The 17,533-nt window shown below is 37.0% G+C and overlaps 1 protein-coding gene across 1 annotated transcript in view; it reads left to right on the top strand.

The window, feature by feature from the left end:
- The window catches only part of LOC137993552 (AP-3 complex subunit mu-1-like), a 21,317-nt gene extending 4,082 nt beyond the window's left edge, over nt 1-17,235 (top strand). The window contains exons 4-18 of the mRNA XM_068839476.1: nt 2,397-2,509; nt 4,412-4,533; nt 5,743-5,821; nt 6,007-6,054; nt 6,136-6,168; nt 6,275-6,388; nt 6,620-6,690; nt 8,689-8,737; nt 9,264-9,320; nt 11,939-12,005; nt 12,677-12,723; nt 13,436-13,480; nt 14,708-14,758; nt 15,169-15,237; nt 16,657-17,235. Of these exons, the coding sequence (XP_068695577.1) occupies nt 2,397-2,509; nt 4,412-4,533; nt 5,743-5,821; nt 6,007-6,054; nt 6,136-6,168; nt 6,275-6,388; nt 6,620-6,690; nt 8,689-8,737; nt 9,264-9,320; nt 11,939-12,005; nt 12,677-12,723; nt 13,436-13,480; nt 14,708-14,758; nt 15,169-15,237; nt 16,657-16,722 (1,031 nt within the window). The 3' untranslated portion in view covers nt 16,723-17,235. The remainder of the gene's footprint in view (nt 1-2,396; nt 2,510-4,411; nt 4,534-5,742; nt 5,822-6,006; nt 6,055-6,135; nt 6,169-6,274; nt 6,389-6,619; nt 6,691-8,688; nt 8,738-9,263; nt 9,321-11,938; nt 12,006-12,676; nt 12,724-13,435; nt 13,481-14,707; nt 14,759-15,168; nt 15,238-16,656) is intronic.
- The last annotated feature ends 298 nt before the right edge of the window (nt 17,236-17,533 follow it).

Raw genomic sequence — 17,533 nt, 5'->3', positions numbered from 1 at the left:
AAAGCAAAATCCTGAAGCCCTTCTTCGTACACAGCTTGGAGCAACCACAATAAAAATTATGGTACAATGATATCATTGCTTGACTATAATGCAACAGAACAACTGAAAATCATGGTTTCAGCCATGATTGGACCTCCATTTAATAAACACCAGTTGGATCCTCTTCTACCCATTGAGCCTGTACCAATAATCTTTTATTTCCCTTGGTTAGCTACACTTCATCAAAATGTTTGGGACACTGACCCCTTTTCCACAATAGAAAACAAAAACTTCATCAACACTCCCCTCCCCCCAACAAAAACTTCATAAACACTGTCCTCCCCCCTTACAATGTTGCTTTATTGGGCAATGTAGCACTAAATTATGTTTGTGTACCAACATTGTAAGGGGGAAGGGGGGAGGAATAAATTATAATGGAAGGTGAATCTGTGGCCCTCTGAAGCAAGTGCCCCAAACACACATTTTGTCATTGACTGTTGATCTAGATTCTTTGTCAAACTCAGGTTTGTACAAATGTAAGCTTGACAATGAACAGCTGTAGTGATTCAATGCCATAATTCAACCATTCGTGGTAATAATAAATTAATAATAATTTATCGTGTAATATGCCCATATGACAGATGATTTAATATGCCTGTTGCTTGCTTGCTAGAATGTCATCTTTGGGTATCATCTTTTGCTTTCTGCTTAGCAACTGGTATCACCATCTTTTTTATAGTGGCACATCACACCACCACAACTATGTACCAGTAATAATTTATGGCAATAATTTATTAAGTACAATATACCAGAATTACCACTGACAGTAATAATTGTCAGTATAAATAGAGGATATTACATGGCCGCGCGGGGATGCGAATTTTATCTTCGAGTGCTGAAAGTATCTCTCACGAGTGAGCGAAGCGAACGAGTGAGAAATACTTTCAGCACGAGAAGATAAAATTCGTATCCCCAAGCGGCCATGTAATGTTCTGTTTATTATATAGATATTAATGAAATGTCTATATTTAAAACAAATTGTTTTATTCATTTTCGAAATGATGAAAAATTGTTCACCAACCACTAAAACACGCATGTTGTGTAACATGAAACAAGATATGAAAGTTATGAAAAACAAATCATGATAATGTAAAATTTGCAATAAAAATGTTAATGTAGTAGAGAAGAATTATATTAAAGCACAAAAGTATCGTACAATAAAGAGGAAGATCGCGTTTTATTGGCTAATCGTGTTCGTTACCATGACTACTGTAACAGATATATCCTCACATGTGAAAGATAAAAATGATACGTTCACTGCGCGCGGTGAAGATATGATTTTTTAGTAAAAGGAGAAATCCTGGTATTTCATCAATATCTATATAATAAACTAAAATATTAATAATATAATTGTAAGTCTGGGAATAAAACTCTATATTTACTAGCAGTAATCATAGATTATGGTGCGTCGCCTTGAGGCCTTTATACAATGTACATGTAGGCACCTGTGATATCGGTTTCCATAAGGCATCTTAATCATTTTACTCCCTGACTGAATACATGTATGGGGAGTTGATTTCTTACTCTAAATTACCGGTACTTGTGGACGAAATCCACATTGAAACTTTTGATTCATTCTCCTTTCGTTAGCAATGTTCAACTGGTACGTGGCCGCAATGGGTTATTGTGCTCAATTAGCCATGGAGTACAAGGACTCGTCTCATTCATTCGACGAGTCTCATTTCATGTGACTGAGCACAAGGAATAATAAAAATGAGTACCATGACTCATTTCACTCTATTTGTGCCTAGTGCGACTTATTTCATTTCATTGAGTACCGGTAGTTTCATTTTCAAGATTTGTGACAGCAACAATATGATAGAATGTGCTGTTTGGACATCACAGGTGTTGCCAAAGCTCCAGGAATCGTAGGCATTGTGTTTGGACAAAAGCTCTAGCAATAGTAAATTGATATTTTCCTCATCAGGCTTTGATCCAAGAAGAGATTGATCTTACCTTGTAGTTTGTTGAAGTCAGATCCAAAACCACGGGACCAAATGACGAAAATATACTATTTATTGTGACATCTCAAAATGCTCGGCATGCTGGATGCTATTGTCAGTGACGTTTCGATTTGGAACTGACCGACAACCTCTTTTCTTGATTTCTTGCACTTGAAACATGCACAGGCCGCCCACGAATGTTACACTGTGTCAGCACACCCAACCACTCAATTAGGAAGCGTCTCCTTTGTTGACGTTGTTGTTTTATTAATTTATTAATTTTTTTTCTTTTTTGGGGGAAAAAATGTGTTACTGATCATGTGTTCATAAAAGTAGTAAAAGTTGTTTCTAAAAGTGATACTGCATGATTAATAATTATTAATTTTTTGTTAAATATTATTGTTTTTTCCTCAGTGCCCCCACTGTTTGTTATTGAGTTTTTGCACAGAGTGGTGGATACCTTTACAGAATACTTCAACAGTTGTACTGAGACATCCATCAAAGAACATATTGTTATTGTATTTGAGGTGAGAATTATAGGACTGTTCCATGGATTCGACTCCCGAGAGAGTGGTCCGGGTTTGTGCCCTAGACAGGGACACTGTGTTGTGTTCTTGGGCAAGACTCTTTACTCTCATGGTGCCTCTCTCCACCCTGGTGTATAAAATGGTACCGGCGAATTTAATGCTGGGTGTAGCCCTGCAATAGACTACCATCCCATCCAGGAGGAGTGGGTGCGTAGAAATACTCCTAGGCACTTCATGCTACAGAAACTGGGAATAAGCTCCGGTGTAATGGGCCACTTGCCCGTAAGCAGACTATGGATTGCTCTAACTGACACAGGAGTAACTACTACCACTACTACTACTACCACTACCACTACCACTAGGTCACTACCACTACCACTACTACCACTACCACTACCACTACTACCACTACCACTACCACTACCACTACTACTACCACTACCACTACCACTACCACTACTGTACCATTTGTGACTTTAAGGAAGGCTATACATGTATTTATTTATTATTTTTGTACTACATATGGACTACTAATTAAAAATAATCCTCAACAGTTAAAACTGTCATTTACGTGTATGGTGTGAAGGTGGCAGCACTAATGCTTCCCACCAATGTGGCCCTGGTTTAATTCCCAGGCTCTGCCTCATGTGTGTTGAGTTTGTTGGTTTTCTTTTCTACTCCAAGTGGTTTTTTTCCAGGCACTCTAGTTTTCTCCTCTCCTCAAAAACCAGTGTTTGACTTGATTTCTAATTATGTACATGTGTATAGTGTCCCAAGATAAATAAAATTTATTATTATTATTACAGTGTTCTCACCAGGATTTTGCATCTTGGGGTCGAGGGGCCCATTAAGACAAAAAAAGTGGGTCATTTGAGAGATAGACTGGGTCGTTATGGAATTCAAATGTATTGGTAGACGGTATTGGTAGACAGCTTAACAACGTTATCTTTGACCACAGTCTCATCATTACTGAAAGTAATAGACCAATTCGGCTAACTCAATGTTGTACCCAATTCAAATCTTTTGGGAATAAAACGTTTTGTTCCAAGTATTTCCATCTCATTTAAATGTGAATGCTTCATTGTCATGCAAATTCAACACACAAAGAATCTTAACCCCGAGAGATTTGAATTGGGTACAACATTGAGTTAGCCGAATTGGTCTATTTTAATAACACACTGTACTTTACTTTATATACATATATAATTGCTGTAGAATGTCAATATGTGAATAAAATGAATACAAAACAATTTAAGTTGTTAAATTTTGATGTGTGAGTGTCCAAGCTCCAAAAATGAAGCCTCGTCATATTTAAGCCATACGTATTTTGTTTTCCACGATTGCTGGAACCTTCTTTGCGTCAGTTTCTCGGCTTCTACTGGTGTTCCTGTTTCTTTGACGTTATCAGGTTCTTCATTTAACTGCAATTTTGGCTGCTTCGCTTTACTACAGAAAAAAGAATCCAAACTTCCTTGTTTTTTTTCTGTTTTCCATAAATTAACGCACAAATGAAATATTCATAAACAAATATGGCGGACAATTCAAGCACGTGTATTCTTAAATGCAACAACGCCGCTCATTGGCTTATGTGTTCACACGCCCAGCCAATCATAATGCCTGTTATAGGAATCATTGATCGCTCGATCGAACCTCGAGTATGACTGATTTTTAGACATTGGATTTTCTTTTTAGCTTTTGTTTTTCTTCTTTGCGCCCTGATGGCCCTTTTATATCATCTTAGTGCGTCATTTGTTTTGAAACTGCGGGAATCCCGCAATGGCGCGGCCTGGTGAGAACACTGTTATTATTATTATTATTATTATTATTATTATTATTATTATTATTATAAAATAATTACCGGTACATTGTATTATTACTACTACTTTGCTTTGTTACATGTAGTTACTTGAGGAGATGCTGGACAATGGTTTTCCCTTAGCAACAGAGCCTAACATCTTGCGGGAACTCATAAATCCTCCCAGCATTGTCAGACAAGTGGTCAATACAGTAACTGGTGGATCACAGTAAGTCAAGCTGCTTTTTTGGGATACAGCCATATCATATAATGTACATGTAAGGACCATGAAGATAATTTTAGCAATGCAATGATTGTGTCATTGATCTATGGTGAATACAATAACTTTTAGTCTCAGATTACAAGCAAACCAGGTCATTTCAAGATGTACATTGTACATGAAGTGGATTCTGCCGGTAACTTCATATGAATACACTGTATGTTGTTTGAAGTGGCCATTGATATAACTTATCAATTAAGTGAAGCTTAATTATATTGCCAAGTTGCAAAAATGATCCCTGGTCACATACACAGTTGACATGATAGGCAAGAGTTCTTATAAATTTGTTGTGGGTGCTTCACAAATTTATTGCTCAGGCCAGCCCTACTTTACTACATGTACATGTAGGACTTGTGATTTAAGTTTCGAGTGCAATTGTTATAATTTTATTGTTTTGATTTAAAATTAAATGTGATGGCACCTTTTGTTTATATCAATGAGAGCACTTGTTGTCACCATCATCCACAGAGATTATATACATTCATTGTTCAGGAACACACCCATGTAGTACCGGTACATGTGCATGTATCGATCTTGTCATCAGTGGGGATATAATTATGCTTCACCTGGTTTGACTCTGAGCTTACTGAAACTCCTCTTTTATAGACTGGTTTAGGAATTACTGCTCAAAAAATAATTATTGCATTGGAGCTCAGTGACTCTTAAGGACGCTGCCTACTATAATTGTTATTGCGCATACGTTCGGCACATCTCCAGATACTCGGATTTCCTATCGCCGATGCTCACTAATACAGGGATATTTTTGCGCGGTTCAAAACTATCCGGAGAAAGTACATCTTAATAAGTACTCTAAGACTTGGTATTCAAAAAGAAAATTGGGGGTAACCATGCATTTTTGAGAGATAATTAAGTTTCAATTTGAGAAAGAACGCCATACATTGCTTTGTATTTTACAGCTTTTTACAAATATTATTCATGAATTATCTTTGAAAAATGCGTGGTTACCCCCAATTTTCTTTTTGGATTTCAATAACACTTGTTAAGATCTACATTTCTTGCATAATCACACACTGGGGCAAAAATATCTTTAATTAGTATGCACCGTCCTTAATTAATTAATGTAGGCAAAATTCCTTTCCAAAAGTCACAGCTGACGAGCGGGTTTTCAAAATATTTATCTTTTCTTGTCTTAAACAGTGTTAGCTCTCATTTACCCACTGGTCAATTATCTAATGTGCCTTGGAGACGAACAGGAGTAAAATATACACACAATGAGGTATTTCTATTTTATTATGGAATAAATTATTATTAGTAGTATTAATTATCATTGTAACAACCATTAAATTATTAATGTTATCAATTTAATGTTTGAAATTTTATACAATGTACATGTAAGTTATATTTATCATTCAAATATGCAAAGATTCTGTCCAGAGATTAACTTGGTGTTCTTTCTTGCAGGTTTATTTTGATGTTGTTGAGGAAATTGACTGCATTATTGACAAACATGTGAGTAAACATTTTTGTTTTTTATGTACATGTATGTATTCTTATACACAGCAATCATCCCTTGCTATTTTCTCTTAACAGGGTTCAACTGTATTTACAGAAATCCAGGGAGTGGTTAGTGTCTTTGAATCTTTTCTAACATAATTTAAGAAAGGACTATTTTAATTTCTCCTTTACACAAGTTTGAGTCGACACAGACCTACTGTACCTTTTTTCACAGATTGACTCCTGTTGTAAACTGTCAGGAATGCCAGATTTGTCCTTATCTTTTGTGAATTCAAGGTTGCTAGAGGATCCCAGTTTTCACCCTTGTGTGAGATTAAAAAGATGGGAAGTGAGTATGAAGAGTAACTCAATATTTAAAAACGTCTAGCCAGGAGGACAAATTGAAAGCCTTTTGTAGAAGACAATTCTGTGAGAAACTGAAGTGTTGACGTTGCTTCAAGCAACAAAGGTGAAATGCCTTTCACTTTAGGAGAAGCACAATAGTTAGCCATTGGTTATATTAAAGTGAGCGGCTGGAGGTTAAGCATTTTATAAACCACTCCGATGATTCTTTTTGTAGAGTGAGAAAATCTTGTCCTTTGTGCCTCCTGATGGAAATTATAGACTCCTATCTTACCACATCACAACTGGGTAGGTGAGATAAAAGAGGTCTTAAGATTTGTGTGTGTGAAAGAGGTTTTATGCTTACTGTACTACCCTTCCCCTGAGAATACAATTGAACTTTAAAGTGTTAAGGACGGTGCCTACTAATTCAAAGGTATTTTTGCGCGGTTTACTGACTATGCGGGAAAAGCAGATCTTAACAAGTGTTATTGAAATCCAAAAAGAAAATTGGGGGTAACCACGCATTTTCGGAAGATAATTAATCAACAATATTTTGTAAAAAGATTTAAAATACAAAGCAATGTGTGGCATTCTTTTCCAAATGGAAGCTTAATTATCTCTGAAAAATGCGCAGTTACCCCCAATTGTCTTTTTGGATATCAAGAGCACTTGCTACATGTAAGTTCTGCTTTCTCCGCAAAGTTTTGAACCGAACAAAAATATCCCTGTATTAATAAGCACCGCCGATAAGAAATCCGAGTATCTCGAGATGCGCAGAACGTTTGGGCAATAGCAATAGTAGGCACCATCTTTAAATCTGTATTTGGTTCTGGGGCACTGATTGGGGAAACTGTACAGATTGAAATAAATCAAATCAATTACGTAGGCTGGTTTTTGAGGAAAGGGGAAACCAGAGTGCTCAACTGGAGAAAATCTCTCAGAGCAGAGTAGAGAACCAACAAACTGAACTCATATTATCTGATGCCAAGTCTGGGAATCAAACCCAGGCGGCGTTGTTGGGAGGCGAGTTCTCTAACAGCTACATGTGTAGGTATCACCATAATAATATTATTATGAAAACTTGAGAATTGATGAAAGGCTGGCACTCGCAAATCTTTCTTATTATAGTGGTTGATTTACCTTTATCAACTTGTTCGGTAAATTAATTAAACCAAGTTTTCGTGTTTCACTCACCGCAGTTTCTCTAGAAAATACCCCCTTCGTTTGTTTGTTACCACATAATCTACATGTATGGACAGATACATTGGGGAGAACTTAAGGTTATACTTCCCACCTTTGCACGTGTCCTTTGGGAAAAAAAATTGCTACTTTCAATAAAATCCTAACAAACTATACATCAGAAGAAAGCTAAGTAAATGTGTTTTACAATAAAATATAGTTTAACAGAGTTTTCCTGTTAGTAAGCGTCGGGAGCCGGTGAGATGTGAAAAACCTTCCAGAGATAAATGTAATGACAAACGGAAGTGTGTCGGGAAATTCAGATCTGAAATCAAGATATTACTTTTTTCCTGTGGTGTCCATTTACGCAACATTATAGTCTCACATATTTTCAGCTACTCCAACTTTGGATGCGGATATCTAGATACACTGTATCAAAAAAGCCTGACACGCTGTTATTGAACAGATTGATTCCTTGTGAATAAAGCTGTGCAGTCATTTTGCTTGTGATATGGCATCCGATACCCAATATAAAATACAGTAGAAGAACCCCGCGGTGATTTGATGTCTTACTGACTCCTAACACTTGGGTGTACTAAACGGAAAATTCACTTAAACTATTATTTTTATGGTAAACTACAGTTATTAAGCTTTCTTCTGAATTGTTTGTTAGGAATTTATTGAAAATAATTAGCATGTGTACGTATTAATTTTTTTCCCCGAAGGACACTCAACTCAAGTTACAGTGACAAATGAGCAAGTTTACTTAATGAGATCAGTGAAAACACAGCTCATCATTTATTAACTGAAAGCAAGTTTACTATTTAGGAATTCAGGTGATGTGTCCAGAATGTTGTTTTGTGCATGTGAGTTGCCAACAGTGTACCTTATTATAAAAGCTTCATGTTATGCTTTAAAATTTAATATCCATAATAGCCACAACTTGCTTGTGATACTTTACGTGTACACACGTAATTGCACGTAGTCTTGTACATGTAGAAAGGTTGCCTAAAAGAACTAATGGTTCGTGTGGTACAATGAACATGCAGTGTACATCAGTAATACTGTCTATTGTCAGAAAGTATATTTGATCTCTCATCATGATGTCCATGTTTTCCTTCATAGAACTGTTGCTATCCCAGTTTATGCAAAACCCCAGATAACTTACCAGGAGGTAAAAGGAAATTTGAATAATTCCTTCAAGTTGTAGCGTGCATGTGTAGAATTGATTGGCCTTAAAAGGGAGATTGTGGCGGTGAAAAGAGCAACTTACAGTACTGTGTGAAAATTAGCAAACCATCATTATTATCTCTAACATCACTTATTATCTATAAATAGCTCCATGGTTTAAGTACAGTTACCACCTCTTGTCGCGTTTCCTGTGCAATTCGAATCATTATAATTGTAGTTGTGCCAAATTTGTTGAAGTTTTACCATGGCTTTTTATTTGCTAACTAAGGCCTTTGTGTCACACAGGAATAATCTTGGCAGGACTTGTACATTACTTCACTATATGTTAAATGAGTGGTTAACAAAATTTAATGTTATAAATTGTTCACTCTCTCTTGCACAGCGGGGTTGATCTCTAGAAATTCCCTTTTTCAAACAAGGATCATCTGTCTACATGTACATGTACAATGTGATGCTTTTTGTACTTAGTCTACGAACTGGGTTAATGCCTTTATATATATTTGTTGCAGGGAGGTTCTGGGAGATTTGACCTCACTGTTGGCCCTAAACAGACAATGGGAAAATTGGTGTGTGGTATTGATAGGCTGATTTTAAATGTACAGCTACTGTACGTTAATACATCTTATTTGATGGTTTAACATAATTAATAATACGCATGGATATTTTGTGAGTTGCGTAGTATTTTTCCAAGCCCCGCAGGGGCAAGGAAAAATATGAGCAATGAGCAAAATGTTGCGAGTATTACCAGTACATGTATGTGTTAAACCATTGAATAAGAGATTTATTGTTCCACTATACAAAAAGGTGTTATTTTGCTTCAATTTTATTTAATTTAGTAAGAGCGTTTCTAAAAAAAATGCATCATCTGTCCTTCAGGGTGCTTGTGAACTATGTACAGTAAACAGCACAGAAAGCCAGCCAAATGTCCTTTATTTGATTGATTGTATGATTAAACGAAATGACAAGTGACAAGCGATGACAAGCTTACATAATTCTCAGGCTTTGTATCATGTTGAAAACAATTTCGTTCATTGAAAATCTCCCGTTCCGTCCGTATTTGCTCTGTTCTGAACCGGTCAAACCAGGACACTACAGTGTATTACCGTCTCATATTTTGCGCATTCTCTTGACCAAATATGATAAAATGGCCTAATAGTGAAATAATAAAATAACTTAAGCTGGTTAAAAATCTTGTGGCATCACATGAACTGTAAATTCATATTGATTTTAAAAAATAATAAAACAGTAGAAAATAAATTAAATTCATGAAGTTAAAATAAGATATTTTATCATGATAATAATTATTACCTTAAAGTGGTACTATGATCAAAAAATCATATCCTTTTTTTCTTCAAATTTTGAAAGCGTGTTCGCTTAACACCCAACTGGCAAAATTTTGAGCTTTGAGTTTTATCCAAAGGTTGTTTATTTTGAGTGTAAGTTTTGGATTTCACGGTCCGCCATTACTCACGTTCACAACTGACCGATTGGGCATCAGAGGGTTGGATCTAGAGAAAATGACGTCATTTACTCACTAGCTTAAAATTTCAGCGTGTAAACGCAATTTATTATATATGCAAAACACGGGTTTAAAAGTCTGAAAGCCCGAAACTCCCGTGCTGCATATTAATTCAACCGCGTACACACGCATTGCATTCTTAAACTAGTGAGTCTTTGACGTCATTTTCTCCTCGACCCAGCTCTCTCAAGATTTTAAAGTTAGTAATGGCGGACCAATAAATAAGAAAATTGCAGTTAAAATAGACAGGTGTTTTTTTAAAATCAGAACTTAAAACTTGGATCATTTAGTGTTTAGTTAACATAGTTTTGAAATCCAAAGAAAAAAAAGAAATCGTTTTTTGGTCGTAGTACCACTTTAAAATCTGTGATAAATTTAGTTTTAAAGAAGCTACAAAGTGGAGGTAACTATCTCCTTGCTTGGGTAGATGGCTTTTGTCAGCAGGCTATGAACAGCCCCTTTTTCATTCAGACCTTTAGGCATGTGCACTTACATTGCAATCGAAAGGTGAGAAGAAGAGGAAGTGTGCTTGCTGTTAAGCCAAGTGGTTATGTGACGCAACTAGTATTTTAAACTATGGTATTCATTTAACAAGAGCATTCTGTGTTACCCCATTGACTCCTGGGAGTGAGATTTGATAGATTATACTCTGTCTAACGCCAGACAAGTTTGCTCATCATTGCATTGGTTTAGTACTTACACATAGAATAAAGCATTTACATCAAGAAAATCGACCAAACAAGATTTGTGGAAATCATGGGAAATTTGCATGCATCAGATATATCTTTAGAAGATATTACATGGGCGCACGGGAATACCAATTTTATCTTCGAGTGCTGAAAGTACATGTATCTCTCACGAGTGAGCGAAGCAAATGAGTGAGAGATACTTTCAGCACGAGAAGAGAAAATTCTTATCCCCAAGCGTCCATGTAATGTTCTGTTTATTACATTGATATTGATGAAATGTCCAGAATGATTTAAAACAACTTGTTTTATTCATTTAATTTTTGCAATGATGAAAAAGTGGTGACCAACCGCTAAAGCTTGCATGTTGTGTAACATGAAATAAGATATGGAAGTTATGAAAAGCAAATCATGATAATGTAAAGTTTTGCAATAAAAATGTTAATGTACATACAGACTGTAGTAGAGAAGAATTATAATTATTGAAGCACAAAAGTATCTTACAATGAGGACGAAGCTCACGTTTTATTAGTTAATCGTGTTCGTTACCATGACAATACTTGCACTCCGCCTATGGCGTCATTCTTTCATCTGTTTCTCTGTGTTTGGAAACCCTGATGAAACACCCGCACGTGTTTTGGGCATATTACAGTAACTTGCTTTACTCAAGTGGCCTTTTTCCGCTGACAAATGAAGAAAATGCAACATGATAACAAAAAAAAACTGGAAACATCTTGGTAACTTACAATATAAGTATAAGCAAGAAATGCACAACAAACAGGGAAATAATAATTGTAAAAGATGTTTTTCGTTCTTATAACAAGACCATCATCAAATGGAAGAAAGAATTGGCCTGTGTTGAACTTGCTAGGAAGGGGTGATATACACCAATTATTGCAACAACAATGACAACAACAAAATACAGTACAAGAATGATATGTTTGCTGAAGTGTGCTTTGTTGCTTTTGTTCATTGGTAGGTGGAGGATGTGGTTGTCACGGTTCCATTTCCAAAACAAGTGTTAAATGTCAACCTTACTCCCTCGGGTAAGATGCAAAACCATTTGTGATTATAAATAACAGTGTTGCTTCAGTGCCAAGTTTCACTGGGCCGTTTTCAATGTACATTAGGTCCGGTCAGTTGCAATTCTTGCATTAAATGAAGACATTTGAAACATACACTGTAGGTGTAAGGAATCTAGTTCATGAGGGCAACAATCACATGTACATGAACCAGTGTATCCCATATGTAAATCCGGACACACTTCAAATGTTACCATCTATTTCAGACATGTATTTCACAATTTAGATTAACTTTCCAATTGTCCCTAGCAATCTGTAATAAATTTTCCTTATTAATCCATAGCCCACTCTCATTATTATTCACTCAGATTTGCTTCTCATGTTGTATTATTATTTCTCTAATATCAGGGGTGACAAATTACTCCTTAATAATTTTGGTGCAAAATTTTAGCATTACATGTTGCCATGGCATCTTTTCCTGCAGTGCCAAAATGGCGTCCAGGTTTAAGTAAGAGAGGAGTAGTTTTTCACCCATGATATTAATAGCTAATCAAATGGTATACTCATGAAATTAGGGAATAATCTCACTTGAGTATTGTTTGATTTTGGACAAAACGTGTGTGAAATATTCCCTAATTTCACTCGTCACTTAATAATTGAAGCCACGTTTAAGCCACAACACATTTTTGTTGCAGTTGGTAGCTGTTCATTTGACCCTGTCAAGAAAGAACTTGTCTGGGATGTAAGTTTATTTTCAATTCCTTCCAAAGTATTTGTGAATAGTTTTGCTATGCCTATCAGATAGTCTGTGCACTATTATGTAAAGTTCTATTAAAGCAAACTGTATTCTAAGTCCAGTATGGCCATTTGGGAAATTTTGCTGCTCTATTTCTATTTAATATTTATCCTTATCTAAACAATTTTAATGCAACAAAATAAATCTTAGTTGTGAACACTACTCCCCCCCCCCAAAAAAAATGTTGTGCGATACCTTGGTTATTTGCACTTCTCCATAAACAACATTGGGCTTTTATTGTAGTTATTGTCTAAGAGCACTAAACTTGAGAAAGGTCTCAATTACTTTTTATCCAGGATTGTAGAGTTAAAATAAATAGTACTACTAACCTCCTTTTCGTATACTGTTGTGTTAGTGACTGCTCCTTGTTTTTCTAGTTCAAATTATGGCCTATGTACAATTGTACATGAAATTATATAGATAATCACATGATTTCGAGTGCAATTTGGAATAAATAAGCACGAGTAAATGTTTTTCAATGACGAACAAAATTATGGGCGAGTGTGATTTACAAGTGCTTATTTATTCCAAATTGCACGAGAAAAATCATGTGATTACTTAGTAATACACATGAAAAGGAAGCAACTAGGTGGGACTTTATTCACTCAGAAGGAGAAATAGCCTCTTGTGTGACAAGAATCTTTGAAATTTGTTATAGATAGGTAAAATACTACCCCAGAAGCTGCCCAATCTGAGAGGAAACGTAAGTTAATTTTCTTCCTTCATTTTGTTATGAGAGTCGCAAGTCTCCGGAATTATGGAGACACTACACAATGTATTTCCAGAGTTTTCGGTGGGGTCAGTACACAGCTCTTACGGCGGTTCTTTTTAGTGGTTGAGAAAACAATTGGCACAAAAAATATACAACGGAAACAATGAAGCCTAACCATAACACAGTAGAGCTGTCTCCTATACCTTCCGACGAAGGGCAAATGCGGGAAAGATCAACGTTCCAATTTCTTTACGGTGGTCATTTATCACTTGCAACAGGAAATGAGGGAGAGAGGGAGTGTAGGGCGTTGGCCGGGATACGTTAATTTCACAAAAGTCAATTTAAGATCGGACGCGTGTTTCCCGAGAGGTCCGTCACTATTGTAAAGCATGACGTCATATGAATTCATCTGGCGTTGCGTAATGGCTTTCGGAATCCTATTCTTCGTCCAACAAGGCAGCCCTTAGATTATACAAGAAATTGTGAAATCTATCTCCCACTCCGGGTTTTGGGGCATAGATGTACCAATTTCCTTACCTCTGAAAGTCGTGTTCCTCAACAAACCGTAATTCCACCTGGAATTCTTCTGACCTTGCGGACGTCTTGGGAGACACACTTCCGTTTTTTGTGACATCTGAAAACAACCCAACTGGAATCAACATATCCCAAGGGCTAGACTGGGCGATTCCCTCTCTGTCTCCTTAATTTTCTCTTGCCAGTTGATAATCCCGTTCCTGTATTTCACTTCCCCACCGACGGGGCACCGCAATTTCTTTAGAAACTTAACTCCTTCATCAATCAAATTAGTGGTTGTAAAGAGGTTCGTGGCATCTGTTTCGGCGGCGGCACTGTAGTGGTGATAACTTTACGCAGACTACCAACAGTTCTTTCAAAGTCAGTCAAGCCGCATCTTCATTCCAGTCGAGGAGCGTGACATAGAGAGGCTGCACACCTGACCCCAGTTGTTCAAAGGGACGGTTAGCGTAGTCTAGGATAACTTCATCCGGAATCACTCACACGAAGAGAAATCTCAGAGCTCCAAACCGAAAACTGACTCGAATGGCCTTACGATCCTTGCTTGTAAAGGAGCTCAACCTCTTAGCAATAGAAAACTTGTAGGAGCTGTGGCATTGCGCTGCGTCCCTAGCTCTGCGCTTGCTTGACTGCCTCTACAACATCGCTTGTATCCTTCCTTATTGATTTGCTAACTCTTTCTAGATGTCACTCCAAACTGGTGTCCCACCTCCCGATGAATCCTGCACGATATCGGTAAGTATAGCGACGTTCTCCGTTACTTCAGCTGTCGTCATTATTGTTCCAACCACATCGTACAGGTTGATTGGTTGTCTAATCAAACGGTTCTTTTGTTCCAGTGATTGGTAAATATGAATATCGAAAGAATGTTAATATTGTCAATGGTCATTTTCTTGTACAAAAACGAAAAGGAGCAAAGCGGATTGAACGGTGAAGGAATATTGGAAAAGTAATATTTCGAAAGGCACCAGTTGCCTTTCTTCATCAGGGTTTTACAAGCAATTACTAAGGTATTTCGAAACGTTACCATGTGGATAATCCAAGGTCTGATGTAATTATTTTGAGTTCGAAAGGATGTTTGTTTACTTGTATGCCGCTTTATTGTCTGGCGCACAAATCATTTCTTCTTTTCGTACAATTTTTAGGTTCAATTCAAAATCGCACAGCTGGCGGCTTCGAGTCTGAAAGTCAGCAGACTGGATATTTATGGAGAGGTAAATATAAGGCGCGAAAAACTTTAAAATGCAAGCTTAGCGTTCACTCAAGAGCTGCCCGTGTTGATTCTTCGCAGATAATAAAATTTAGCTTTGCATGCCTTACAATATCTTTTAGAGAGAACGTGCTCTATGACTGGGCAATTCAATGGACCATAATGCACAGCAGCGTTAAAAGTTTAAAACTTTGTTTTTTCTGCTCTATTCAATGATGTCTTTCCAACGTCGTTTTCACAGGCCGCACTAAACGTTACGGCGCCTTGATTTTTATGACTCTTGGGCCATAAAATGATGAAGAAAAACGCGGGTTGGAACTCGAATTTGATTAGAAACCAAGAATTTATCCTTTTCGGTGTTTTCCAGTAATTGTTCTCCGCAATACTGAACTGGAGAAATTTCTTTGGTCGTCAGACGCAGACGATTAAGCAGGCTTGAAAGGGTTTTTCGCTGCTGTAGTGTTTGGAACGATCAAAGATACCAAAGAAGGATATTTCATAGTGTAGATAAACTATAAATATCTTTGCCACTTTATTGTTGGGTAATACTTTAAGGGTACTTATGACGTCATATCAGTTACCATGGCAACACGACATGTACACAAAAAGGCTCTCTAAATTTCAGTTTTTGAAAATTATCTGAGAAACTAAGTCGGTGACCTACCGTTTTTATTTCTTTGTTGGAAATCTCCCTTAATCCTTTAACTTCTTAGAGAGTATGACGAAATTTAAGATCGATCGAAAAAGGCGTTTTCAAGGCTGTTGCCTAACAGGAGCCCGGTAGCCTCGGGCTCCCAAAGAATAGCTCTGGGCGCCTTAATTTTTCACAGCAACACCTTTCACTTCATATGTTGGGCTCCTAAGTTCTCAGCGTTTATCTCTGAGGGCCCCTTTAAAATTTTCTTAGGCAGCAGCCTTGCGTTTTGTAGTTTACAGAAAATTGTACTAGATAACTTCCCCCGAAACTTTTTTATTTGAAGTGCCATCGTGAATGATACGCGGATGCAAAAAATCAAAATGGGTCACCGAGCAAAATTTCGAGATAAAGACAATATTTTCCCGCAGGTTTTATTTCGGGTTCGCGCCAACATACTTTTGATAACTAGTCGGAAATTTGATTCAATCAGCTGATGCGTGCTTCTTAGTGTGTTGGTTACGCGCGCGCGCGCAGCGAAAAACCATTTCCAGCCTTCTTAAACGAGCCAATCATAATGAAGACATGCAGCCGGCGCCAAGCGCGGGAATTTTCTTTTGGTTCTTATTGGTCTGAAAATATGGCACCCAGTTTTCTAGCCAATGGCTCTTATTGGCTGGAAATGTGGGACCCGATTTTCTAACCAATCATCATGTGTAACCGTGCTAAATCAAAGCACTTGTGAAAACACTGGACACTCGGTTGAAAAACTCTTTCTCTTTATTTTAGAAATACAAGCCTTTCAAAGGAGTCAAGTACGTCACTAAAGCCGGAAAATTTCAAATCAGAGTGTAGAAATGTATTTTAACAATATTATTATGCGGTCGTAATAGCAGCAAGATACCAGAAGATACCGCCAAAGTATCGGAGGAAACCAAGGACAATTTATAGAATGGAATGTTTAGTGAAAGAAATTATGAATTTAACACCCAAGGTATCATGTCAGTGGACCCCAAAACAGTTGGGTATTGTTTTCATGACACGCCCGTTTGGCGATTTTCATCCATGTACCATGTATTTTTAGGACGAATTCTACATCTGTTGGGGGACAGCTGTTCTTTAGAGTTATTTTCATAGAGTTATGTCGTAGAGTTCAGAGTTAAGTTTCCAAAATCCTGAATTCAGGATTTTGGTAGTCGTTAACTCTAAGTCATAATTCTACTGAAATAACTCTATTGATAGTTAACCTCTATCTGTTGTTGTTTCATCCATTCTTTCGTGAAATTTCTGTCAATCTTGTGCAAGTGAACATTGCTATTGTGAAGCTGTGAATTAAAAAAAATTAAAAATCCTCGTTTTTTCCTTTGTCGAGCCTTGTACAAGATGAGTTTTATGGTTAGAGTGTTTTGGCTTGGAAGTACGTATTTTCTCTGTTTAACTGGTTGCGTAACAGGTATGACGAAATTATGGTGACGAGCAGCGGTAGAAGAAGCAAGAACAATCACAAGAAAACAGGCTTATTAATGGTGACGAGAATTTAGTAGTTACAACAATATCTGGAAAAAAAAAGACAAATATTTAGCATCTCCGCTTTCAGGCATGTCTAAATATTGTTAAGCTCTCGTTGTTGGTTCTAACCTCTGACCAGCCGTGCGTGAGGGTCGTA

The sequence above is a fragment of the Montipora foliosa genome, chromosome 2, assembly GCF_036669935.1.
Source record: "Montipora foliosa isolate CH-2021 chromosome 2, ASM3666993v2, whole genome shotgun sequence".
Taxonomy (NCBI): domain Eukaryota; kingdom Metazoa; phylum Cnidaria; class Anthozoa; order Scleractinia; family Acroporidae; genus Montipora; species Montipora foliosa.
This window is presented reverse-complemented; position numbering and strand designations above follow the sequence as displayed.